This window comes from Chionomys nivalis, chromosome 23, assembly GCF_950005125.1.
Source record: "Chionomys nivalis chromosome 23, mChiNiv1.1, whole genome shotgun sequence".
NCBI lineage: Eukaryota > Metazoa > Chordata > Mammalia > Rodentia > Cricetidae > Chionomys > Chionomys nivalis.
The window spans coordinates 14,699,582-14,724,862 of record NC_080108.1 but is presented as its reverse complement, the minus strand read 5'-3'; the positions used below and the strand labels follow the sequence as shown (position 1 = coordinate 14,724,862).

At 41.9% G+C, this 25,281-nt stretch overlaps 1 protein-coding gene across 2 annotated transcripts in view; it reads left to right on the top strand.

Annotated features, from left to right (window-relative positions):
* Ticrr (TOPBP1 interacting checkpoint and replication regulator) overlaps nt 1-25,137 on the top strand; it is a 37,498-nt gene extending 12,361 nt beyond the window's left edge. For both annotated transcript variants that reach the window (XM_057756362.1, XM_057756363.1), the window contains 17 exons: nt 1,191-1,330; nt 2,425-2,643; nt 4,640-4,791; nt 6,254-6,354; nt 6,711-6,804; nt 6,894-6,973; nt 7,147-7,374; nt 7,859-7,955; nt 12,703-12,760; nt 13,982-14,128; nt 16,170-16,260; nt 17,973-18,031; nt 19,263-19,394; nt 20,298-20,455; nt 22,017-24,096; nt 24,222-24,347; nt 25,022-25,137. In XM_057756362.1, the coding sequence (XP_057612345.1) occupies nt 1,191-1,330; nt 2,425-2,643; nt 4,640-4,791; nt 6,254-6,354; nt 6,711-6,804; nt 6,894-6,973; nt 7,147-7,374; nt 7,859-7,955; nt 12,703-12,760; nt 13,982-14,128; nt 16,170-16,260; nt 17,973-18,031; nt 19,263-19,394; nt 20,298-20,455; nt 22,017-24,096; nt 24,222-24,347; nt 25,022-25,131 (4,072 nt within the window). In that variant the 3' untranslated portion in view covers nt 25,132-25,137. The remainder of the gene's footprint in view (nt 1-1,190; nt 1,331-2,424; nt 2,644-4,639; nt 4,792-6,253; nt 6,355-6,710; nt 6,805-6,893; nt 6,974-7,146; nt 7,375-7,858; nt 7,956-12,702; nt 12,761-13,981; nt 14,129-16,169; nt 16,261-17,972; nt 18,032-19,262; nt 19,395-20,297; nt 20,456-22,016; nt 24,097-24,221; nt 24,348-25,021) is intronic.
* Nucleotides 25,138-25,281: the final 144 nt, after the last annotated feature.

Genomic DNA, 25,281 nt, shown 5'->3' with positions numbered 1-25,281 from the left:
AGATAGCAAACAAGGGTGGCATTGAGAGCCAGCAGAGAAGATAGCCAAAAGATCAAATCAGATTTTAATCATTCAGAAAACACAACAGTAAATTAAAAAATATGGAAAGCACTTTAAAATTATTAGAATGGTAAAACCCAGGATAGATTATATCTAGGTGTGTATGTCTGCGTATAGATATGTCACATGAGTGTAGGTAACCTAGGGGGCCAGAGTTGTCCCCTGAAACTGGAGATAGAGATGGTTAGAGATGGTTTGATAGAGATGTGGGAATTGAAACTGGGTCCTATGAAAGAACAGCACGTTCTTCACCACCGAGTCATCTCTAACCCTCTTATACTTTTGATAAGACTTGTAAAGATGAATAACTAGAGATATTTATATGCAAATGAAAAATATGTTGAATAAGAGCAATTGCAAAAAAATATGACATCATTTTTATAAAATTTACAACGTAGAAAATAGAGATCTTGCTGGGTAGTGAGTAGAGATGGACTGTGACTTTAACTATGTCTGCAATGATCAATTTCTTTTAACAGTCTGGAACAGGTACAACTATTAACAAGAATTTAATCTCTAACTCTTTTTTTTTTTTTTTTGGTTTTTCAAGACAGGGTTTCTCTGTAGCTTTGGAGCCTGTCCTGGAACTAGCTCTTATAGACCAGGCTGGTCTCGAACTCACAGAGATCCACCTGCCTCTGCCTCCCTAGTGCTGGAATTAAAGGCATGCACCACCATCGCCCGGCTATCTCTAATCTTTTTTTTTTTTTTTGGTTTTTCGAGACAGGGTTTCTCTGTGGTTTTGGAGCCTGTCCTGGAACTAGCTCTTGTAGACCAGGCTGGTCTCGAACTCACAGAGATCCACCTGCCTCTGCCTCCCTAGTGCTGGAATTAAAGGCGTGCGCCACCATCGCCCGGCCCGGCTATCTCTAATCTTGATGCTAGGTTCATTCTTACCTTTTTCTATTGTTTTCTGTTTTTCTGGTTAAAAAGTTCATATTTCCAAATTAACAGCAAAATTTTAGAAAGAGAAAAAGGGGGAGACAGATCTTTACCTTCCAGCTCTCATGGGACAGTCAGTCTGCTGAAGACTGGCATGTGTGTATGAAGTTGGTAGCCCTGTACCTGTTCTGATTCTGCTGGTTTGGAAAGTTAGAATTTGTCTTTATACTATGTATCTTGTCTTATAGGTTATTACAGGCCGCCTCATCTGATAATGAGGAATCCTCTAAAGCTGAAAGTGAGCTAACACGCTGCCTCTCTGAACTCTACCAGAGAAAATCTCATGAAGAATCGACTGAAGTTAATCAAGACCGCGGCAGAAAGAAACGTATGCTTATAGAAAGCCTGTTTCTTGTGGCAGTCTTTTTTCCTTTTGAGACTATATTTAAAACTATTATACTTTCTAAAAAAGAAACAAAAGATTGATTAAGATTGAAATGGTAACTAAAGGCAAATTTTTATATTTCAAATTTGAAAGTATTAATTCAGTTTAGATTAAATCACTAATGTTCTTGCTAATGAATTGAACATCCTCATTTTTATTATAATAGAAATATCAGTACAGCTTTTTTACTCCCTATTTACAAATATTTGCTCATTAGTTACTTTGCCTCTCCGAACCCCATGCTAGGGGCATGAACCTAGGGCATCAGGCATGCTAGGCAGTGCTTTCCACTAGAGCTACATCCCCACATGACTTTGCCTTTTTGTATTTATTTATTATGTATACAATATTCTGTCTGTGTGTATGTCTGCAGGCCAGAAGAGGGCACCAGACGTCATTACAGATGGTTGTGAGCCACCATGTGGTTGTCGGGAATTGAACTTAGACCTTTGGAAGAGCAGGCAATGCTCTTAACCACTGAGCCATCTCTCCAGCCCCCCCCCCCCCCGGCTTTACCTTTTTAATCATTCTGCTTCGCTCATGTTGTTGACTATGTAGATTGTTTTCAATTTCTGTCATTACAAATAATACTCTAGTATACACACACACACATATCATGCATAAATTCTGAGTTTCCAGGAGTGAGTTGTCAGTGTTAAAGAATAAGAAAATTGGCTTTTGATGTAGATTGCTAAATTGTGCTTGAGAAAAGGCATCTACTTGCCTAGCATGCCTGAGCTATAGGCTCCATCCTTAGCACTACCAGAAAGAAAAGTCTCACCACCACTGTCTCTTGAGCAACATCAAAATGAAGCATGTTTGGTATTTGCTTTGGGTAAAATCATTGAGATGGTTCAAGAGAGATGGCTGAGTAGTTAAGAGCACTTTTTTCTTTTGTAGAGGACCCAGGATTAGTTTCCAGTATATGTGTGTGTGTGTGTGTATTCATGTATACACACACACACACATAGCATAATATAGTTCTTGATTCCGTAGAGGTAAAAGTTGACTTTTCTTCCACACTGATGTTTTGGCAGGCGGTATCCCTCGAACTCCAGTGAGACAGAAGATGAATACCATGTCCCGCTCCCTGAAGATGCTGAATGTGGCGAGGCTAAATGTGAAGGCTCAGAAGTTACACCCAGACGGTAGTCCAGACATTGCTGTGGAGAAAGGCCTCCAAAAGACAGCTGTCGGGAAAACAGGAGAGAAATCGGAAGATAGAGGAAGAACATTAAGAAGTTCTAAACTTAAGGGTATTCATTCATTCATTCTAGAGCGTTTGGTATCTGTGTTGTTGTATAAGAGAGCTGGAAGCTGGGGGGTTCCAGCCCAGTTGATAGAGTGCTTGCCTAGCATTCATGGAATCCTTCGGTTGATTCCCCACATAAAACTGAGCGTGATGGTACACACATATAATCTCAGCACTGGGAGATAGAGGCAGGAGGATCAAAAGTTTGGTGTCATCTGTGTAATGAGTTTGAGGGCAGCTGAGCTATATGAAACCTCTTGTAAATAAATATACAAATAAATAAAATGAAATAGGTGAGGGGGTGGGACATTGAGATAATTTGGGGAAATGAAGACCGGACTAGGACAGCCTTGGTTGTCCTTCTTCAGGAGCCATCCACCCTTTTAAAATTTGTATTTAATTAATTTATTTTATTGACTTAGGGTCTCATATAGCTGAAGCTATCTTCAAGCTCTCTATGTAGCTGAACCTGACCTTAAACTCCTGATCCTCCTGCATCCACCTCCACAGTGCTAGAACCACAGGCATTTGCCACTATACCCAGCAATCTTTGAGCTAGGTAGGGTTTTTCATTGACCTGAAGCTTGCTGAGAGGCTGGGCTAGCCTGGCTAGTAAGCTATAAGGATTTATCTGTCTCCATACCCCCAGCACTGGGATTATAAGCGTGGTCCACCACATTTGTCTTTTAAAACGATGATGCTGGGAGATCAGGTTCTCATCCTTACAACTGAGCTGTGGCCCTCAGGTGGCCATATTGTTTAATTTTAAATAATTTTTGTAACATTTTCATTTATATTGTATGTTATGGTGTACATACATAGTGTGTGCATGTTGCAGTGTACATGGAAGTCAGAGGGCAGTTAGTGGGAACTTGTTCTTTCCATCCACAATGTGAGTTTGATCCTAGAGGTCAAACTCAGGCCATCAGTCTTGGCAGCAAGACTATTTAAATATTGATCCCTCTTACTAGCCTTTATTATTTTTTTAAGAAATCTTTGCATATTTTGGATAATGAACCTTTATCAGATGTCCTTTGCAAATATTTTCTTCAAATCTATGACTTACCTTTTACACTCTCATCAGTACGTTGGTAGAACATTTCATTTATTTAGCTTTTTTCTCATGTAGCCTAGGCTAACCTCAAGCCCACTATGTGTCTGAGTCTTGCCTTGATTTTCTGTTTTTCCTTCCTTCTAGATATTCCATTTTTTTTGCAGGTTAAAAATGATTAATGATGTGTGTGTGAGTTTATAAAGATTTATTTATGATTATGAGTTAACCTGCATTTATGTATTTGTACCACATGTGTGACTGGTATCTGCAGAGGTCAAAGGAGGGCTTCACATCACCTAGAACTGGAGTTACAGGGAGTTGTGAGCCACCAGATGGGTGCTAGGCACCAAACCCAGGTTCTCTGCAAGAGCATCAAGTGCTTTTAACACTGAGCCTTTTCTACTAATCCCTGCTAATGTGGTTTCAGTTTCAAATTCCACTCATAAATTGCTAATATTTAGGGAAGTGGCAGGCTTTTGTAGGTTAGCTTTTTTTAAAATACAACCTTTTTATGATCCCCCATTAATTTCAGGAGCTGTCTTATTAGTTCTTTCAGATTTCCTGTGTAGAAAATCTTGTCGTCAATAAACAAAGACATTTTTAAAATTTTTTTTCTTGATCTTAATTTTTATTCTATACATTTACAAAGCCTTAGACATAGTCACTAATCTCTGTTCTTCCTCAGCCTTGGCACTAGTGATATTTTGAATGAGATATCCTTTCTTGTTGACCTGTGCTAGGCACTGTGGGGTGTTTTAACATTATTACTAGCATCTATACACTTTATGCTAATAATCCCTAGTGTCTGCCATGGCAATCCAGACCAGATGTAGTTAGATTTTTCCTGGGAGACTAAAGTCTCTCTCCCCAATTGATAAACCCTTTAAATGATACAGAGTTGATCAGAGTATGATAACCAAATGTTTGTTTGTTTGTTTTTTCACAGACTTTAAAACTGAAGAGGAGCTAATGTCTTACATACATGAAAACTACCAAAAGACTGTGGCTACAGGAGAAACCACATTGTATTCATGTGCTCAAAATATGGTCTCAACCATTAAAGTGTTCCTAAAGTCGAAGGACGTCAAGGAAGTAGAAGTAAGGACTTCTGCTGTCATCAATGTAGTTGATAGTTTAGTGCATGTACCTTGAAGAATTTCCATTATGCTTACATGACTGAAAAATTATTAGTAGGCTGGAAAGCTGGCTCAGTGGTTAAAAGCACTGACTGATCTTCCAGAGGAACAAGTTCAATTCCCAGCTGCATGGTGGCTCACATTTGTAACTCTGATCTGATTCCCTCTTCTGGCCTCTTTGGGTACTACATGCATATGGTGCACGGATGTATATTTAGCCAAAACACCCATATTTGTAAAATAAAATAAAGATAATTTTTTTAAATGATGAGTAAAGGGTTGTATATAATTCCAGATTTTGAAATGTGAGCCTGATAAAATGGAGAGTGGACTTTTGTCCTAATGAAAGTGCTATAATTTGTGTGTGTGTGTGAGTGTTTGCTACATGAATTAAACTAATGGGTTTAACCCTAGCTGCTCTTCAGAATCAATTTGTTGTTGTTTCGGTTTATTATTATTGATTATTGTTTATATTTTATGTATATGGGTGTTTTGTCTGCACATATGTCTGTACACATGTCTGTACACATGTGCATTGGGGCCCCTGGAACTGAAGTTACAGACATTTGTGAGCTGCTGTGTGGGCACTGGGAATCAGACTTGCATTTTCTGGAAGAACAGTCACTGCTCTTAATCAATGCGCTATCTTTCCAGGCCTGCTGTTTTGTTTTTAATGCTGGTGTCTAGTCCTTTCAGACTGACAGACTAACTCCAGGTCTCTTTGTATTAGGACTTGGGCATCTGTTTTAAAAAAAACTCTGTACATAACTTTAGCAGTGCTGTAAACCACTGTTTTAGAATACCTTATTCATTTTAATTAAGTGGATATCACTGGGTGTGATGACATACTCCTTTAATTTCTGCACTTTGGAGGTAGAAGGATCTAGTGAGTTCCAGGCCAGCCTGGTCTACATGAATAGTTCTAGGACAACCAGGGCTACATAGAGAAACCCTCTCAAAGAAAAATGTGTGTGTGTGTGTGTGTGTGTGTGTGTGTGTGTGTGTGTGTGTTATAAACATGTGAGTGCAATGTGTTCAGAGTCCAGAAGAGAATAACAGATCCTCTAGAACTAAAGGTACAGATGGTTGTGAGCAGTCCAGCATAGGTACTAGGAATCATCTGCACAAGCAGTTTGTGCTCTTAACCTTAGCTGTTGAATGTCTATAGCTCAGGGAACCTTCCTTTAATAGTTGAAATCTAAAGGCTTGCTGTGTCTACTTGGATACACATAGATTTTTTTTGTTTGGTTGGTTTTTTGTTTTGTTTTGTTTTATTAAACCTGCATTCTCTTGACATCAAAGGAAAACATTCATTCCAGTGGTTTTCATTCAGATGAAAGAAAAGGGAAGTATATAAGACATTAGTCAACTGTGCAGCAAACTAGAAATGAGTAACATTTAATATAAAAATTTTGTATTTGCAGGTGGTTTGCCTGAATCATATGAACAACAGCCTCTTAAAAACCAGCAAAACTCTCCGACAGAATCATGGGGGAAAACTGGATAAAGAAGACAAAGTGAGAGAGTAAGCAACCACTTTGTTCAATTTTACTACTACTCCAAAACAGAGTTCTCAGGTTAGCTTGGGACAGTTTAACGCTGTCAACTACTCAAGCATGCTTTTGTTGGTGATCTTTATGATGTTCTGAGGGGCAGTTTAGGTCACCTGTTACCTAACAGGTATACCAGTGTTTAGAGAAAGCACTGGATTCTTATTGGACTTAGACTTAGTCTTCCTTTCCTTTTTTTTTTTCTTTGACACTGAGCTGCTTTCCCTGTTCTTGGTCATTGCTTCCTATGTGAATAGATCTTTGCTTAGAGAAAGAGTTTCCAGTAAGCGACAGTCAAAGGAGATGTGACAAAATATTTTGTTTCTTCCAGGTGCCAGCTTCAGGTGTTTCTTCGTCTGGAGCTGTGTCAGCAGTGCCCCTCAATACTGGAAAGTACAGATGAGGTAGAACAAGTAGTGGAGGAGGTGAGTCCATGGCTGCTGCCCTGAGAGCATGTCCCTGCGCTTTCTGCTTCCCGGCAGAAGCTATGGTAATTTTCTGCAACCTCTTCCAGGTGACAGATTTGCTGCGCATGGTATGTCTCACTAAGGACTCAGCATACCTGTCAGAGTTCCTGGAGGAGATTTTGAGACTGTAAGTTTGATTACTGGCTTAGTTTAAAATTGTTACTGAGGACTCCTCATGTTAGCTTATTTATAACACTTAGAATTACAAGATTACAAGGGCACTTTTTTTTTCAAACTGGGTGGAGGGATAGGGAGGATGAGATGGGAATCTGTTCTGTATCTAACCAATATACTTCACAGGTATATTGACTCCATCCCGGGGACAATTGGACAACTTTACCACAGCCTGGGGTTAAAGATTCCTCAGAAGCTGGCTGGAGTCCTTCCTACAGAATTTTTTAGTGATGATTCTATGACTCTAGAGAGTAAGTCACCACCTCCCCCATCAAGTGCTCACAGATCGGTGTCAGGAGTCACTGAGTCTGAGCAGCTGGAGGAGCTGAGGACCAGATCAGCTAAGAAGAGAAGGTATTGGAGCAATTACCTGTACTATAGTTGAGTTCAGAGAAGGGACAAGTTTGAAGACAGTCTTGTTTTTGTTCATTTAATGTGCTGAGTTGGTAGTTGCCCTTGTATCAGAACCACAGACATAAATTTTCAGGAGTCCCTCCAAGTAGCATCTGACACTTTGTTTTTTACTCAGGGAATAGGTGGTATTTATTTATTTAATACAAAGTCCTTTACTGTCTACGGGGGTGTCTAAGAGCTAGGAACCTCTTCTGAAATAGGATTAAGGTTTAGCTTATTTATAACACTTCCCTTGCTGCCTGTCATTGTTATTAGCCAGCTGAATCTGTAGTAGTTATTTTTCTTAATTCTGGATTTGTTATAAATACAGGCCAACCTCAAGATAACTAACTAGAACTTACTTAAACAATGTATTTTAGATGCTGGGTTCATGCAAGCCTCACTACATCTTTCTTTTATTTGGTGTGTTTTCTATTTTTAAAAGGAAAAATGCACTAATAAGACATAAAAGCATTGCAGAGATTTCACAGACTCTTCGACAAATTGAAGTTCCCAAAGTGTCCAAGAGAGCTACTCGAAGTGTAAGTGATGGCATTGATTAAGAGCTAGCGGCTCCTCTGCGGCTAGGGTTGACGGTGAAGAAGAAAGGCGGTGTTTCTCCGGGTGGGAAGACAGCTTTGGTACCTTATCTGAAATGACACTTCAGGGTTTGGATTCTGGAATATTTACAAGCAAAAAAAAATTTTTTTCTTAAATCTTTGGGAGTTAGAGAGATGACTTAGTGGTTAAGAGCAGTTGTTGCTCTTCCTGAGGTCCTGAATTAATTCCCAATACCCTCATTGTGACTCAGAGCCTATTGTAACTGTGCTACTATGGCATCTGCTGCCCTCTTCTGGTGTGCAGACATACATGCAGACAAAAACACCCATATACATAAACAAATCTTTTGGAAAGAAAAACCTTTGGATTTTAGTGCCATTCTGATTTTGGACTTTTGGATTTAGGTATATTCAGCTGATGTTGAATATTTCTGTGAACATGTATGAAACTATAACCAAAGGAATAAAGAAATATAAATTTAAAAACCAACAACAAAAGCAACAAAATAAGGGCTAGGGTGATAGTTGAGTTAGTACTTGCAGCCTAAATTCAGTCTTCAGAACTGCTGCGTGGACGTACACAAATACGGAAGCAAAAGCACGTGCGCGCACACACAAGGACGGGGGTAGAGGGAGATAGAAGCTCAGTCAATAAACTTCTTGCTTTAACATGAGAACCTGAATTTTATCTTTAGAACCCATGTTGAAAAAATACATCCAGGGCTGGAGATATGGCTCGGTGGTTAAGAGCACTAGCTGCTCTTCCAGAGGTCCTGAGTTCAATTCCCAGCAACCACATGGTGGCTCACAACCATCTGTAATGATATCTGGCACCCTCTTCTGGCATGTATCAGACATACATGGAGGCAAAATGTTGTATACATAACAAATAAATAAATCTTAAAAAAAAAAAAAGAAACCCTGTCTTAAAAAGCCAAAAAAAGAAAAAAATACATCCAATTGGACTAGAGAGGTGGCTCAGTGGTTTAGCAAACATGAAGACCTGAGTTAGTTCACAAATCCCTGGATCTGCTAGACAGCTAGCCTAGGCTACTTAGCAAGTTTTAGGCCAGTACAAGACCCTATTTCAACAAAATTGTGGATAGTACCTAAGAAAGGAACCCCTAAGTTGGTCTTTGGCTTCCACATGCACACATGTGGACCTGTCACTACAGAAATACACACATCTGTGAACAAACAAACTCAAAGACAATGGTAGTGATAGTAAAATGAAGAAAGCAAGGAAAAGCTAGGAGTTAGGGCTGGAAAGATGGCTCAGTTAAGAGTGCTTGCTTCTCTTCCAGAGAGGACTCCTTTGGTTTTCACACCGGGAAGACTCACAGGCACCTGTAACTCCAGTGCTAGGGGATCCTGTGCCTTTTACCTCCAAGGACACCTGCACAGACACACATGCACAACTGAAAATAATAAAAATAGGTCTTGGCCAGGCATGTGACTCACGCTTTTAATCCCAGCACACGGGAGATAGAAGTAGGTGGATCTCTGAGTTCGAGGACAGCCAGAGCTGTTATACAGAGAAACCCTGTCTCAAAAAGCCTAAAACTAAATGAATGAACAAACGAACGAATAAATAAATAAATAAATCTTTTTAAAAAGTTAAGCAAGAATAAATTCAAAGTCTTTAATGTACATAACAAAACTTATAAAACAACAGTGAAAATATTATTGAAAAATAATATGATTGTAATAGGTGTTTGATTATCTCCCAGAATCAATGTGTTACATTTCATTTCAGTAGTAATTTGGGGGTGGGGGAGTAGATAAAGATGACCACTGTCATGAAGCCTGGTGGTAATTGGTTTTCCTGTGGCAGCATAAGGGCTTGCAGGGAAACAAAACAGTATACCTAGAATCTACTTACTAGGTGGGATTAACGTCATGCTGAGGAAAGACGGGAGAATAAAGATGCAGTGATGCTTTGGAACACGAACTGAGAAGAGGGCAAGTCTGAGAACTTGCTTCTGAAGCATCCGCTACGGCAGTAGTTGTTCATTTCTAAACTGCCCTTATCATGGGAGGTGGGGCTTCTTTTAGACATAGAAGTATTCACTCTTCTTAACTTATCTTATCTGTGGAGAGCTGCCAGTTTCACAGATCTTACAGTCATGACTGAAGGGCAGAAATCCAAAAGTGGATTACAGAAGCTGAGTGAACTCTGTTATCACTAGTTTTTATAGTGATTTACTCTTTCTAGCATTTTTTGAAATTTTTATTTTATATTGTCCCAGACAGCCATGACTGGACCCAGTGCTCAGGAGGCAGAGGCAGATAGATCACTGAGTTCGAGGCTGGTCTGGCCTACCTAATGAGTCTCAGGCCAGCCAAGGCTACATAGTGTGACCCTGCTTCTGAAAATAAACAATAATAAAAAATATCAGAGCAGACTTACGGAGATCAGAATTTGATATTGATATAGAATTATTTCATGCCAGTTGGTACCATAGATAATGATAGCTGTTGAACAGGCTCAGATATTAGTTTCTATTAGAATGATTGGGAAAAGTACCTCCTTGATACACTCTCCTAGTTTTTCTTTCTTTTCTCATTTCTCTTTTTAAAAGATTTTTTCACTTTGTGTGTATTTTATGTGTATGTTTTAACTGTGTGTGTGTGTGTGTGTGTGTGTGTTTAAATGTACCATGTGAATACCTAGTATCCAGAGACGCCAGGAAAGGACATCAGATACCCTGAACTAGAGTTCCAGACAGTTGTAAGTGGCACTATGGGTAATGAGAACCAAACCTGAGTCCTCTGAAAGAGCAGCTATTGCTCTTAACCACTGAGCCAAAACTCCAGCCTCAGTTTTTCTTTGTAAATGGAAGAATGAGGTTAATAAACAAGGTTAATTACAAAGGACTGATTAAAATGTTAATAATGTGTCAATACAGAAAAAGTAAAAATCGTGATAGTAAATATTTAAGCCTTAGTAGGCTGTCCAGTATCTGTCATTTTGTCACATTTCTGTTAGGAAAGTGACCATGGACAATTTGTAAACACACAAGCTTTGTCTTCTAAAAGTAACTAAATTATTTATTTATTTTATGTATATGATTATTTTGCCTGCATGTCTGTCTGCACATTTGTACCTGGTGCCCAGGGAAGCTAGAAGAGGACACCAGGTCTGTGGGGACCTGGTTGCTGGGTACTGCGAATCAACCCAGGTTGTCTGGAAAAACAGTCAGTGCTCTTGACCTTTGAGCCATCCATCTCTCCGGCCCATTTTGTTTCCTAAATAAGAGCTGATCCAGATTTTGTCTGTATATTTTGGTTTGCTCATTAGAGACTCCTATGTTAAACGTGTTTTCGTAGTTGTCGTTTAGATCATTATAGAAGGTATTACCAACCATTGTAACTAATAACTATCATATTTGGTTTTTCCAGAAAGACCCTAATTATATTACTGAGAACATTTATTAAGTTTTTCTCTGATAGTGCAGGACTGTAATCCCAGTTCTTTGAAGACTGGGGCTGGTGGAATGCAAATTCAGAGCTTTCAGAATGAGTTCACAAAACTAACCTGGGCAAACCTGTCTCAAAATAAGGTATAAAACCAGGGCTAGGAGTGTAACTCGGGAGAAGAGTCCTTGCTTGTTTCAGGGCTCTGGGTTCAATCCCCAGTGCCATCAAGAAAAAAAAAAAAGTTACACGTCATATGTGGTATTCCATTCTTCAACTATTATGAGAAATGGCACAGTTGAAACAGCAAGTAGATGGGGCTGGAGAGATGGCTTCATGGTGAAGAGCACTGGCTGCCTTGTGCAGGACCCAGGTTCAATTCTCAGCACCCACATGGTGCCTCAGAGCCATGCATTCTATGGATCAGTGACAGAGGATTCAGTGCCCTCTTCTGACCTCTGTGGGCACATTAATGGTACACACACAGACAATGCAGACAAAACACTCATACACACAAAGTAATAAATAAATCTTTAAAAAGAAAGAACAAATAGGAAAATTTTGAGAAAGGATTCCCTTATTAGATGCACCTGGAATTTAGAGTTTTGACTTCTTTACTAGAATACCAAGCCAATAGAGGTTTGATGGAGAAAAGTTAAGTGTCCCATGTCCTAATCAATCTGTATGGCTTTCACCTTTTTAGGTCATCATTAAAAAGTTGAACAGTATCTCTTCTCTATCCAGTCTTCAAAAGTTGTAACACCAGTTACAGTCTGTATAATCCTAGACCTTTTTCTGTGTATACCTAAAACAGACATCAGCAGTTTATGTTTGTTCATAACGGACCCACATCTTCATGAACCTTAAAAATAATTTCATCCTAGCTGGGCATGTGCACATCCCTTACACATTCCTGGTGTAAGGAGCTGAAGCGTGAGGATCGTTACATGGCCAACCCCAACTACATAGAAACTCTTGTTTACAAAGAAGCAATAGACTTAAGCTGCCATACTTACTATTCTGAATTCAGAACCCTCCCCATCACCGTCTCTAAGGTGGTATACACAAGTCTCCCGTGTGTGGTTTCAAACCCTCATTGGTTGGGGTGTGATTTCACTGTTGCTTTTTGTTTTGTGTGTTCACAGTGCTTCTCATTCTGGATTACTGCTCTGTTGCAGAGGTGTCTTTGGAGCATGTACTTTAGTGCATTTTTGCTTTGGATCTCTCTGAATTGCAAAGGTCAGAGAGTTTCAGGTTGAGCTTTTATCTTGAACAAATGCCTGTATTGATCATCCTCATTTCTCATTTCCAGGAGACTTCTCACCTTGCTTCTGCACAGCCATCACTCCCAAGGAAAGACACGGGTCAAGGTGTGTTTTGTGTTTTCAACACCTATTCACTGGATTGGCAAATTTATTTTGATTGAATGTATTTAATGTAAGTTACAGCTCTATATCAACACTGGTTTAAAAAATACATCCAAATCCTTGTTTGGGGGGAATAAGATAGTTCATATAGCCTAAATTAAAATACTGCATCATGTAAATCACTGACTTAAAATATTTTAAAATGTCATTATCATGGAGTCCAAAATTAGGAAAAAGAAAAGAAAGAAAAAGAGTGAGGGAGGCAATGAGACTGTTTTAGACAAAAGGAATTTAACATGTTGGTCAAAGTGCACTCTGTGGTCCTGCTTGGATCTTAAGTTAATTTTATTTCTTTCTTTTTTACAATTATAATATAATTATATCACTTTTATCCTTTTCCACTCTCTAGTCCTGCTCATGAACCTTCCCCTCCCTTTGGAAATCATGGTCTCTTTTTCTTTGTTATTGTTATATGTATGTGGAGTACAAACCTAAACATATAAATATACAAACTTCTCAGTCTGTTCAGTGTTGCTTATATGTCTATGATTTCAGGACTGACCATCTAATATTAGATAACCAATCAGGGGCTTATATCTGCTAAAGACTATTTCTCTGAAGTTAATATATTTTTGTTTGTGTTTTTGTTTTGTTTTAAAATAGGCTCTTACTAGTTAGTTCTGGCTGCCTGGCACTTGATCGGTGAACCAGCCTGGCCTCTGGAGCCAGAGAGCTGTCTTACCTTGACTCTCTAGTGCTAACAGATAGAAACAATTAATAAATCTATAAGTAAAGGTACTAAATTCATTGTTTAAAAAATACTTCCCACGAAGAAAAGTTGAAGATTAGATTAGATGATAGCTTCGCTGCTGAATTGTACCCATCATTTAAAATAAACACACTAGCTTGTATTATTTCAGTTGATAATTCTAGACAGTTCGTTGAGGAATGAATTACATTGAATAAATGATGCTGAGATAACTGTATATCCATGAACAAAAGAATGGTACTGGCCCTCTACCTCAATGAAAATTCTGTGTAAAAACTCTTGGAACCTGTAAGGTCGGTAGTTTTGAGATCCCCGAGAAGAGTGCTATCCAGGGGAATCATTTTAATACTTAGCTTTACAGAGTGGCTTTCTTAAGCAGCTCTGTGTTTGGATCCTCAATTGACACCAACATAATGCTTTTTATCTCTTTGTCTCCCTCCCCTCAATGCTCTTAGAAGTGACTAAAGTCCGAAGAAATCTCTTCAACGAGGAAATGCTTTCTCCTTCAAAGCGGGGGCTGAAGCGGGGACTGCCTCGCAGCCATTCTGTATCAGCCCTGGAGAGTTTGCACCACAAACAGAACAGCTTCAAGAAGACCAAAAGTAGCACTTTTCAAGGTAACCACAAACACAGTTGGTAACAAACTTGCTGGTAACATTGTCCTACTTTTATTCTCAAATTAGTAATCTGAGTCTTTTGCTCTTTTCTGGATCAGTTTAGCTAACTGTTTGCTAGTTTTATTATCTTTTGGAGAAACTTGAATTTTTCTTCATTGACTTTCTAGCCTTGCTTTCTCTACTTACTTTGGCTTTAGTTTCTTGCTTTTTCTTTTTCTTTCTTAAAAATTTTTGTCATTGGTTTTGTTTTAAGACAGGGCCTCTATTTGTAGGGTGCGGGCATTAAGTTGTCTCTTTGAGCTCATCCTTCTTGGAGTACCTTAAACTTGAGCAGTTAGGTTCGTGTCTTTCATCTGATTAAGGATGTTTTTAACATTTTCTTCAGAAACGTTTTCTGCCACTTTTTTTCACCTAGAATTCTCATGGTACATGTGGTCACATACATAATGGTACAGTGTACACGGGTGCCTCAGTTCTTAATTTTTATTTTTATTTTTTTTAGTTAGGCTGTTTGGTCAGGCTGTTTAATTTTGGGAGCCTTATTTTTCCGATTCACTGATTATTCTGCCTGCTAAGACATGTGGTCGAATCCCTTTACAGAGTTTCTTATTGCATCTGTATTTCTTTGTTGTTATTTTGAGTCTGTTTCATTTAACCTAGGCTGGCCTCAAGCTTGTTAGTAATATTACTAAGACCTTTGATTTCTTTCTTTCTTCTCTCTCTTTTTTTTATCCAAATTATTTTTATCTTTTGGAAATGTTTAAATTAAAATATAATTACATTATTTTCTCTCCCCTCCAACCCCTCACTCCCTTTCAGATTCATAGTCTCTCTTTTTTTTTAAATTATTACTGTTAAACACACACACGTAAGTAAGTGTATGCATATGTATGCACATAAATATATAAATACAACTTGTGGAATCTGTTTAGTGTTGCTTGTGTATATATGAGTTTAGTGCTGAACACTTGATATTAGATAACCCCTCGATTTGTAGGGGTTATCCTCTTTGGGGGATATTAATTCTCCCTCTCTCTCAGTCATTAGTTGCCCATAGTTCTTTGTCTAGGCCTAGAAAAGAATCTATGAGATTATGTTAGCGTGTCTGTTGATGTCATTATTCAGTTTTTATTCATCCAAGTTGTTGAAGTACAATATATGTAGCTTCTCTGTCATTTGCAGCAGGTTTTCTGTCTCCTGGCTCTTATTAATCTTTCTGCCCCCTCTTTGGTGATGTTCCCCAAGCCTCAGGTCTGCAGTTTGTGTTGTGGATATACTAAGTTGGGCAAAGTACCCCACAATCAGTTGCTCTCAGCATTTTGGCCTGCTGTGGCTTTTTGTATTGGTCTCCATTAGCTGCAAAGAGATGCCCCTTTGATAAGAGGTGAACGCTCTACTTACCTCTGGGTATAAGGATAGATATTTAGAAGGCAGGTAGGGATTATGCTAGTTTAGTAAAGTAGGCTGTCCCCTAAGACCCATGATCTCACTAGCTGTAAATAGTTGGTTAGGTTTCTCTACCAGGCCTGAGTTGACTGGGACCAAAGTCTAACTAGCCAGCTGTTGGTTACTTACTGCCAAGACAGGTGCCTATTGCACCTTAGGGATATTTTGCCAGGCCGCTCACTGTTACAGTTCATAGGCTTCACAGCTGATTAGGACTGTGGGTTACCTTCTTCCCTTGGCAGCTTTCATGACAACTTCCAGTACAAGAAAAAGGTAGTCCTCAGAAGGGAGGCTTCTGGGTCAGATCCAGTTCAAATTATTAAGTCCTGTGTCCAAAGTATTCAAGTGGACAAGATCCACCTGCCTCTGCCTCCTGAGTGCTAGACCAGCTTGTATCCTTTTTAATCAGAGCTGAAGACTACTCTATTCTGATGAGCCCTGAAGGTGTAGACTCTAGCTCAGTTTAACATCTTCTCTAGCCAGTAAAAAGCCACACATAAATTCAGACTGCTCCCTTTCCCTTGCTGCTGCCTGAGAGGGTTAAGTGAGATTTACAGTTTACACTGTTTTCGCATCTTAGGTTATCACAAACTGCTGACTAAGAGTGTAGCCGAGACCCCAGTTCATAAGCAGATCTCCAGGCGACTGCTCCACAGACAAATCAAGGGCAGGTGAGTGACAGCCCAATCCAGACTCCGTCAGGCCACCTTCAGCACCATCCCACAGGCTGCTCTTTCTTGGCTAATTCTTTACCTTGTTGCTTATGTTTTACTGACAGTAGAGCAATATGCACTGTTGCGCTCTGGCCTCTCTCACTGGCTGTAATTCTGAGATTTATGCGCACTGCTTGTATCAGTTTGTCCCTTTTTTAAGTAGTATTCTATTAAATGGATCTTCTGCAGTCACCTGCTGACATGGGGAAAGGTGGGTCCTTTTTCCTGCCAGGCAAGGCTGGAGAGCCAAGTTAGCCTTTGCTGAGAGAGGTACATCCCGGGCTTGTGTTTTCCGTAGTCACTGTTGGACTAGGATAATTACTGCCCCTTTCCAAAAGAGAGCCATCTCTCGGGAGTAAATTCTGTCTCGACCTTTTAGTATCTCTTGTCAGCCTCTACAACACCCAGTCTGAGACACGAGCAGCACAAACAAAGCCGAGGGAGCTCACTACCCCTCCTTTCAGGTCCCTGTTGGACTCTTTCCTCCCGTAGCTCATTAAGAACAGGGAAAAAAATACATCTACTACATATTATCACAACTCCTCCTGGACACTGTATACAGATCTTACACCCTTGTGAAAGTTACAGGGGACTTGTGAGAGTGAAAGTCAGAAGTCCTTGATGAGCTGACGGCTGTTAAAGCCCTCCAGAACCATGCCTGCTCTCCACTGTGGCTGTACACTGTTTAGCTGACGGCTATTAAAGCCCTCCAGAACCATGCCTGCTCTCCACTGTGGCTGTACACTGTTTAGCTGACGGCTGTTAAAGCCCTCCATAACCATGCCTGCTCTCCACTGTGACTGTACACTGTTTACCTGTACTTTCTTTAAAATACATTAATGGAATTAAAAAAAAAACAAAACTCTTCTATTTTAAAACTAATTTTGACATTGTCAAAATACATTTCACACCCGAGTAGTAGTGGTGCATGCCTTTAATCCCAGCACTCGGGGGCAGAAGCAGGACTCTCTGGTCTACAAAGCAAGTTCCAGGACAGCCATAACTGTTAAACAGAGGAAACCCTGTCTCAAAAATCAAAAAAAAAAAAAGAGTACATGGTCTCTTACAGAGGACCTGAGTTCAATTCCCAGCACCAGCACCCACGTAGTATAATTTGTAGCAATCTGTAACTCCAGCACACATTTTTTCTTATATCTTAAAAAATTCTATTTCCATGTATACATACACACACATATATGTATATATGTGTGTGTGTGTATATATATATATATATATATATATAGAGAGAGAGAGAGAGAGAGAGAGAGAGAGAGAGAGAGCATAATTTGATGGTGTATATTAGCTTATGCAAGATTCACAGTTCAGTCCTCAGTTCTCACAGGGATAATAATTGTGAATGAGGGTGCTCACCAGTGCTAATATTGTCAAACCCTAAGAGTTTTGTAACTTTGCTGAGATATATTCTCTTTACTGTGTTTTTGTTGTTGCGTTCTACTTTGTGTGTGTATTTGTGGTGTCTGTGTGAGTGTATACTTGCATAACAGAGAGCATGTGAAGGTTGAGGACGGTTTTTTAGAGTTGGTTCTATCCTTCCGTCCTGTGGCTCCTGGGGATAGAAACACAAGTTGTTGGGCCCGGTGCCGGCACCTTACTTGATGAGCCTGAGTAAATCCTGAGTGCTATTGACCTTCGTGCTGTTGCTCTTCAAGGTCTTCTGATCCTGGTCCTGATATTCACGTAGTTGAAGAGTCTCCTGAGAAAGAGGATGGTGAGCGTGCTATCTACTCTTTTTGCATTCTACCTAGCTTCCACGAAAGCTGTTCTGTGTTTTTCACTCAGCATATCCTCAAATAGTTACAGAAACAGGGGTGGCTCTGGATCTAGCATGTGTGAATGTTGCTTTACTGCAAATGTATTAAATTTTTTGGGAAGAAATAGAAATACTTTTGCGTACTAGAAATAGGGCTTGGTGTGAGGATACAACTTCCATGTTATATAGAGTGCTGTGACTTAAAGTGTATCTTAATGAGAGCAGGTGTTCAAAACCACTTTTTTAAAAAATTTTTTTCCTTCCTTCCTTTTTTTCTTCCTTCTTTTCAACAGAGTTTCTCTGTGTAGCAGCCCTGGCTGTCCTGGAACTAACTCTGTAGACCAAGCTGGCCTCGAATTCACAGGCCTGCCTCTGCCTCCCGAGTGCTGGGATCAAAGGCGTGCGCCACCACCGCCCAGCTCAAAGACTACTTTCTTAAATTGTTTAAGTATTTGTTGCAGAAAAATGGCTTGATAATCCCAGCACTCAAAAATACTTTAAATAGCCGGGCGGTGGTGGCGCACGCCTTTAATCCCAGCACTCGGGAGGCAGAGGCAGGCGGATCTCTGTGAGTTCGAGGCCAGCCTGGACTACAAGAGCTAGTTCCAGGACAGGAACCAAAAAGCTACAGAGAAACCCTATCTCGAAAAATCAAAAAAAAAAAAAAATACTTTAAATACATTTTAGTGTGTATTCTTCCTAGACAAAAATATTATGTAATATGTATATAGAAAACCTAGGTAAGCTGGACGTGGTGATGCATGCCTTTAATTGCAGCTCCACCACTCTGAGCACAGAGGCAGGTGGATCTTTGTGAGTTCAAGGCCAGCCTGGTCTACATAGAGAGTTCCAAGGCAAGCAGTGGTACATAACAGATAAACTCTGTCTCAAAAAACAAACTTTTTTTATATACGGAAGTCACACTATTTACACTTTTCGCTCTTTCTGTCACACTTGGAGGCAGCAATTAATGAGACTTATAAACGAGGAGGCTCACAGGTCAGTGTGTTCTACCCCCTTGGTGGGACTGTGTATCAGTCTCTTGTACATTTTTCAGACATTTCAGATGCCTCTAAAAGCCATTGTTGAATCTGGTATCACAGATTGATGCCTGCGACACAGACACTGGGGAGGGAGGTGCTGAGTCTGAAATCCCTCCTGTTTACCAGCTCTGCTTCTGGTTTTGCAGAAACAAGTTTGAGACGAAGTCCTCGAATCAAACAGTTGTTGTTTAGCAGAACAAATTCTGGTTCCTTCTATTCTGTGTCTCAGCCAAAGTCTCGAAGTGTGCAAAGACTCCACTCATTCCAGCAGAAGTCAGGTAATGCGAGCCCGTCTGTCAAATGAATGTTTCTGGGAAAGGGAATATGCAATTTGATATTTTCTCAGTGATTGAGAAGGTTAAGATTAGAAGTCAATAATTAAGGTGATGGCTAGATAGCAATCCTTGGTCTGTAGCCATTCCTCCTTGGATTCCTACAGTGGTCACCCATGCTGCTGCTGCTGTAGGTAACTCATTCACTCCTACACACAGTTGCCCAGGTAGAGGGTGGGTACTGTCAGTTTGTCTGTTCTTCATTCTGTTTTCCATTTTTAGCTTGACTAATGTTTTTACATTTATACTAAAATATATTTATACTAAAAATAAGTTATTTCAGTTGCTTACATTTTCTAAAATAAGGTTAAAATCCAGGTATACAGGGCCTACAGAGATGACTGAGTAGTTAGGAACACTGCTTGCTCTTACAGAGGACTGGGTTCCCAGTACTCGCTATTGCAAACACCTGCAACTCTAGTTCCAAAGGATCCTGTATTCTGTTGGGTTGCCTCAGGCACTGCATGCACGTGGTGCACAGGCTTATATAAACAAAACACGTATACATGTAATAAAATAAAAATAAATAAAATCTTTTTTTTTAATCCAGGAAGGTAGCAGTCATTGCAGTTGTGTGCATCATCAGTGGGGATTCTCCACCCCAACTGCGCTAAACATTGTTTTTCTTGTTTAATCATGTTGGGAGCACTGGACATGGTGGTGCACACCTTTAATCCCAGCACTGGGAAGGCAGAGGCAGGTGGATCTCTGCAAGGTTGAGGCCAGCCTGATCTATGTAGTGAGTTCCAGCAAGTGCTACATAGAGGGACCCTGTCTTGACCCCACCCCCCAAAACATATTACCAGGGCAAGTCTTGAGGAAGAATGAAATGTTGTTTTTGACTTGCAGACCAAAGAGAAAACTTTCCAGTCCAAAATATTCAGTCTCCTAAAACACTTCTTTTTGGGGCTCTATCTGAGATAACTGGCTCCTCCAAGAAGGGCTCAGCCCGAATTAGGAAGTCCTCAAGAAGCATGTTGGATTCTGAGATCTCTACAGCTTACCAGGTATAAAATTTCTTCAGTGTTTAAAATAGTACAGTCTTGGGGAACATAGAGACGTGGCTGAAAGAAAACTGCGAATCTGTAGAGAATAAAAGGTGTGGATGGGTGTGGTGGTGCGTGTCTTTACTACCAGCACTTGGGAGTCAGAGGCGTCAGATGTCTGGGTCTGAAGCCAGTCAGTGAGTTCCAGGACAATCAAGGCTGTGTAAAGAAATCCTGTCTTTAAAAAAAAAAAGGTTTAGGTGGCTGACTTAAACCTCATGAATGGTTGCTGGGAATATGGGGGTTTAAAGCAGCAGGTTTGGCTGAGTCACGGCAGTGAGGAGGAGATAGAGGTGCTACATGTATGATTACTGCTTCTTCCATCCAGTCCCACTTCACTGGCAGCTGCTCTTCATGTCTCTCTCAGGACGAAGCCACTGAGTCAAGTCCTGCGTGTCTTAGTCCAGACATTTTTGCTTGCCTCTGTCCCCCAGCCCTGCCCTCTTCAGTTCACCTAGAGCATTTTATTAGCTGTCCTCCATTTGGATCAAGCTGCTCTCTGCCATCTGGCCTCACTAAAAGCAAAGTTCCCTGAGTTTTCCTAGAGCAGAACCCTTGTGTTCAGAAATCATCGTTTTGTTTGAAAATCATTGAAACTGCTTCACTGTTAGAGGATACCACAGGGCTACACGACCATGGCCACTCTCCCCAGGGCCGGCTCCATGTTCTCATCGGTCCACCATGTCCATATGCGGGCCTGAGCCCTCCCCACTTGATGCTGTTGCTACTCAGACTGGACCTAGAAAGCTACCCGTTTTCATATTTCTGCTTTTGTTTGTATTGTTTTCTGTAAATCAAGTCCGTGTCCCTCCCCACTCCCCCACCCCCGCTGCCCCACTTTCACAGTCTCTGCCTTCCCTCGCAGATGCTCGTTCTTTTTTTTAATTAGTACTTATTTGTGTGTGTGTGGTATGTAAAGTGCTGTGCACATGTCATAGCATGTGTGTGAAGGTCAGAGGGTAGCTTTTTGGAACTGGTTCTTTGTTCCTACCTTTATTGAGGGATCCAGGGATCAAAGTTAGGCATGTATGGAAACATTTTTACCTACTGAGCCATCCTGTTGGCCCTCAGCTGAGCTACACAGCTCCCTCTGTGCTTTCTTCATGTCCCTGCCAGCTCACTGAACATGAAAAACAGCCTGGGCTTCCCCTGAAACAGACAGTCATGTTATAGAAAGATGGACATTGACTGCCTTACCTTGTAGAGTTTTTAGCTACACTGTTAACAAAAAAGAAGGAGATTTGGGGTTTGGGAGTAGCCTTTCTGAGACATCATTGTTGCTATGTATATTCTACTGCCCCGTCTCCCGCCTTGACTGTAGGAAAAGTGTTCCAGTAAAATCTGAGGAATGTTTGGGGACAGGAAACAGGTCACTACTTCTAATTTCCACTTAAGACCATTCTTTCGGCTGACTTTAGATCTCTTGTTTGGTTTTCTAGAGGTCTAGAGATTATTAAGACTGATCTTTAGAGAATAGAGATTATAATATTCAAGCTCTGAATAAACATTTTTATCTTTTCAGACTCCCAAAAAGAGTAACCAAAAATCTCCAAGCTTTCCTAAGACTACACCAAGAAAGTTCCCTCATACAGCACAGACTTCACTATGCACTCCAGAAAGACTCCAAAACTCCCCTACAGAAATACCTCCAGCTGAGCAAGCCATTTCTGAGACATCCTTAACAGGCTCCTCACACGGTTATAGCTCACCATTGGCATCAAAAGTCACTCCCCAAAAAAGAGCCTCCCCTGCAGCAGAAGAAACCTCTCCTCTCCTCACAGAGCTGCCCAGAACACCCAGTGGGGAAGATGTCCAACGTCCTCGATGCTTGTCAGACTGTGCATGGCTACACTCAATGAATTCCAGTCCAAAGGGCCTTTATTGTCCAGCATCCCCACCTCCCTTGACTGCCCAGTCCCAGAGTCAGTGTCTAAGCCCTGTAAGATATTCTTTCAGAACACCTCCACGTACAGCCCTCGCTGGCACACCTGAGCATCAGAAGCACCAACAGCTCCCTCTCCCCAGGACCTCTCAGGTACAGGAACCTGCACAGAAACTACAGGAGAAAGCCATCAAAATCCCAAAGAAGCCAGCAGACTCCATTCCTTCTTCCCTACCTCTTTCTCCAGAGGAACACTTTACTTCTGGATGTGATGGCTCCCAGCGTCAGCTTAGGAAATCTTTGTCAGCCTCTCCTCCTACATCACCCAGCATAGCTGCATCTGTCTCTTACTCTGTTCCCTCAACTCCTCCCAGAACCCCACAGAGAATGACCTCCCACCCCATCCCCCCTTCTCCGCCATCGAAGCTTAGGAGACAATGGAGAAAGACCTCCAGTCCTCAAGAGTTCCCAGAGTGCCAGCCTGGACCCTCTGCTGCTCCAGTGCTTGAGGCAGCTGCCAGCCCAGGGGCCATCGTAGGCTCTGGAGGACAGCAATCTCAATCTTCTGAAGGACAGAGCTGCCCGGGCACTGGTTTCAGGAATGCCTGGCAGGTATCCTCTCCTGTGCTCATTGCAGGTGACACAGAGTACCATCCTCTGATTGAAGCCCAACTCCATAGCCTTGAGAGTCATGAGGTAAAAGGTGGCATCTTACCAGGGGAAGAAGGTGAGGGGCGGAAAAGCACACGAGCTGATGAGCCTTCCTCTGTGTCTGGCCCTGGAATTCTTCCACCTGTCCCTTCCTCTGTGTCCAGCTCCCCTGAGCTGCTGGCCTACACCTGCATGGCAGGCAGAAGGCAGAGCGAGACTGGTGCCCAGCAGGGGAGCCCACACACTTTGGAGGCCACTGGCAGCCCTCAGACCTATGAGGTTGAACTGGAGATGCAAACATCTGGCCTTCCCAAACTCCGAATTAAAAAAGTAGACCCTGGAGCTCTTCTGGAAGCTGAGGCTCCAGGAAAGGAAAGCCCTCTAGGAGAGGAGGGTTCCCTCCCTGCTCTTAGCATGCCCAAGGCCAGCAAGTCCTCCAGTACCTATTTATCACCCCCTTGCCTCCGCCCCTCACACAGCACGCCTGGCAAAAATGGGGGGCAAACCTTCATCTGCCAGTCTTGTACTCCCTCGCGCTGCCCGCCCAGTACCCCCTCTCCATTTCAAGCAGATGTCGGGGTTTCTTGGACACCATCCCCCAAGCAAAGTGGGAAGACCACTCCTGAAATTATCAAAGACTGGCCCCGAAGGAAGAGGGCAGTGGGCTGCAGTGCTGGTCCCTGTGCTGGGAGAGGCGAGGCCAGTGCCGACTTCCCTGGGGCTTCGTCACTGCCTGAGGCTGAGGGAAAGGAGCAATGCCTTGAAGGTGGTGACCTCCCTAAGGCTCTTGTCTTGGAGGATTTTGAACTAGAGGGGGTGTGTCAATTGCCAGACCAGACACCTCCCAAAGACAGTGTGTCTAAGACTGAGGAAGCCTTCTCCTGGGGACAGTTTGGATTAGGCTCCAGAAAGAGACACCAGTCTGCCAAGGAAGAAGCCGAATACGACGTCAAAAGGGTCTGTGATTCCCTGAGTGAAGACCCCCAAGCTAGCAATCACAGAGAGTGGTCTCCACACTGGAGTGCACCGCCAGTCTGCTCTGTAGGGGAAGACGAGGTGTTTGTTTCTGGTGAGTGTAGTTTTCAAACCAACATGTGGTGTGTTTTCTCTTGGGCAGAGTGGTGAGGAGGTGTTTGGCACTGTGGGTCACCTGGAGTCTTGTGGGCCTACACTTACCTTGTGGCCTCTCCTTAGGCTCCACCCCACCCTCTGGCTGCATGGTACGGAGCAGCCTCTCTGCCAGTAGTCTGCAGGCCCTGACTCAGTCTCCGCTGCTGTTCCAGGGAAGAACACCGTCCTCTCACAGCAAGGATGGCAGAGGTAAGCTGCTGTTAAAGGTCCCAGGTGCTTACCAGGGCAGGGCTTTTCTGTGAGTGACATGCAGGATTCTTGAGAGTGCAGAGTGTGGGAAGGTGGTTTTGACCCTGCAGTGTTGTGTGCCTTTCCCAGAGACTTCATGGTAGAACTTGGGGCGCCTGAAGAGAAACCTGCAAAATCCTCCCAAACTAATTCAGATGCTGGGAGTGATGCTGGTCTTGTAGTCTTGGGCTCTGGGTAGTGAAATGGCTTGGGCAGCAAAAGTGACAGTGATGAGCTACTTTCTCAGTCGGTTTATGTCCACATTTCCTTTACATTCATCACTAGTAAGTTCTGTCGGCCTCTGCCATCGGACCCTAGGTTCCCCACCTTCTGGCCGTTATGTAAAAGCACAGGATCCAGCTACTGAAGACAATGGTTAGAAACATTTGTGGTGAGGGGCTTGGGTGGCTCTCTTACAAAACATTTCAGCCATGCAGAGTAACGTAAACTCCTCTAATCTGACCTAAAAGAAAGACTTCTGTGTGGACACACATTCGGGCACTTGGCGATTCCAGCACTGTCTGCACATATCCCTTAAAACAGTGTCGGTGACGCTCCTGAGTCCCCTCCTGTAAGACCCTCTGTGGTTAGAGCTGTCTTTTATTCAGGCCTCACTGACCTCTGCTTTTCCCTAGATGAGGATGTGGATGTGTTCCCTTCCACTACCGAAGTGTCTCCTTTCAGCCAAGCCTTCTCCCGGAGACGGCCTTTCAGAACCTACACGAGGAAGAAGCTCATCAGCTAGCCCTGGAAGAACACAGCTGGACTCAGAATGAGGAGCAGAGCCTGGCCAGATCCCTTGCCAGAGTGGCTTTCTCTGGGTGTGGAAACAATGCCAGGCTCACACCACCGATCCCAGCAATGTGCCCAGAACTTAATGGGACTGAGAAAGTTC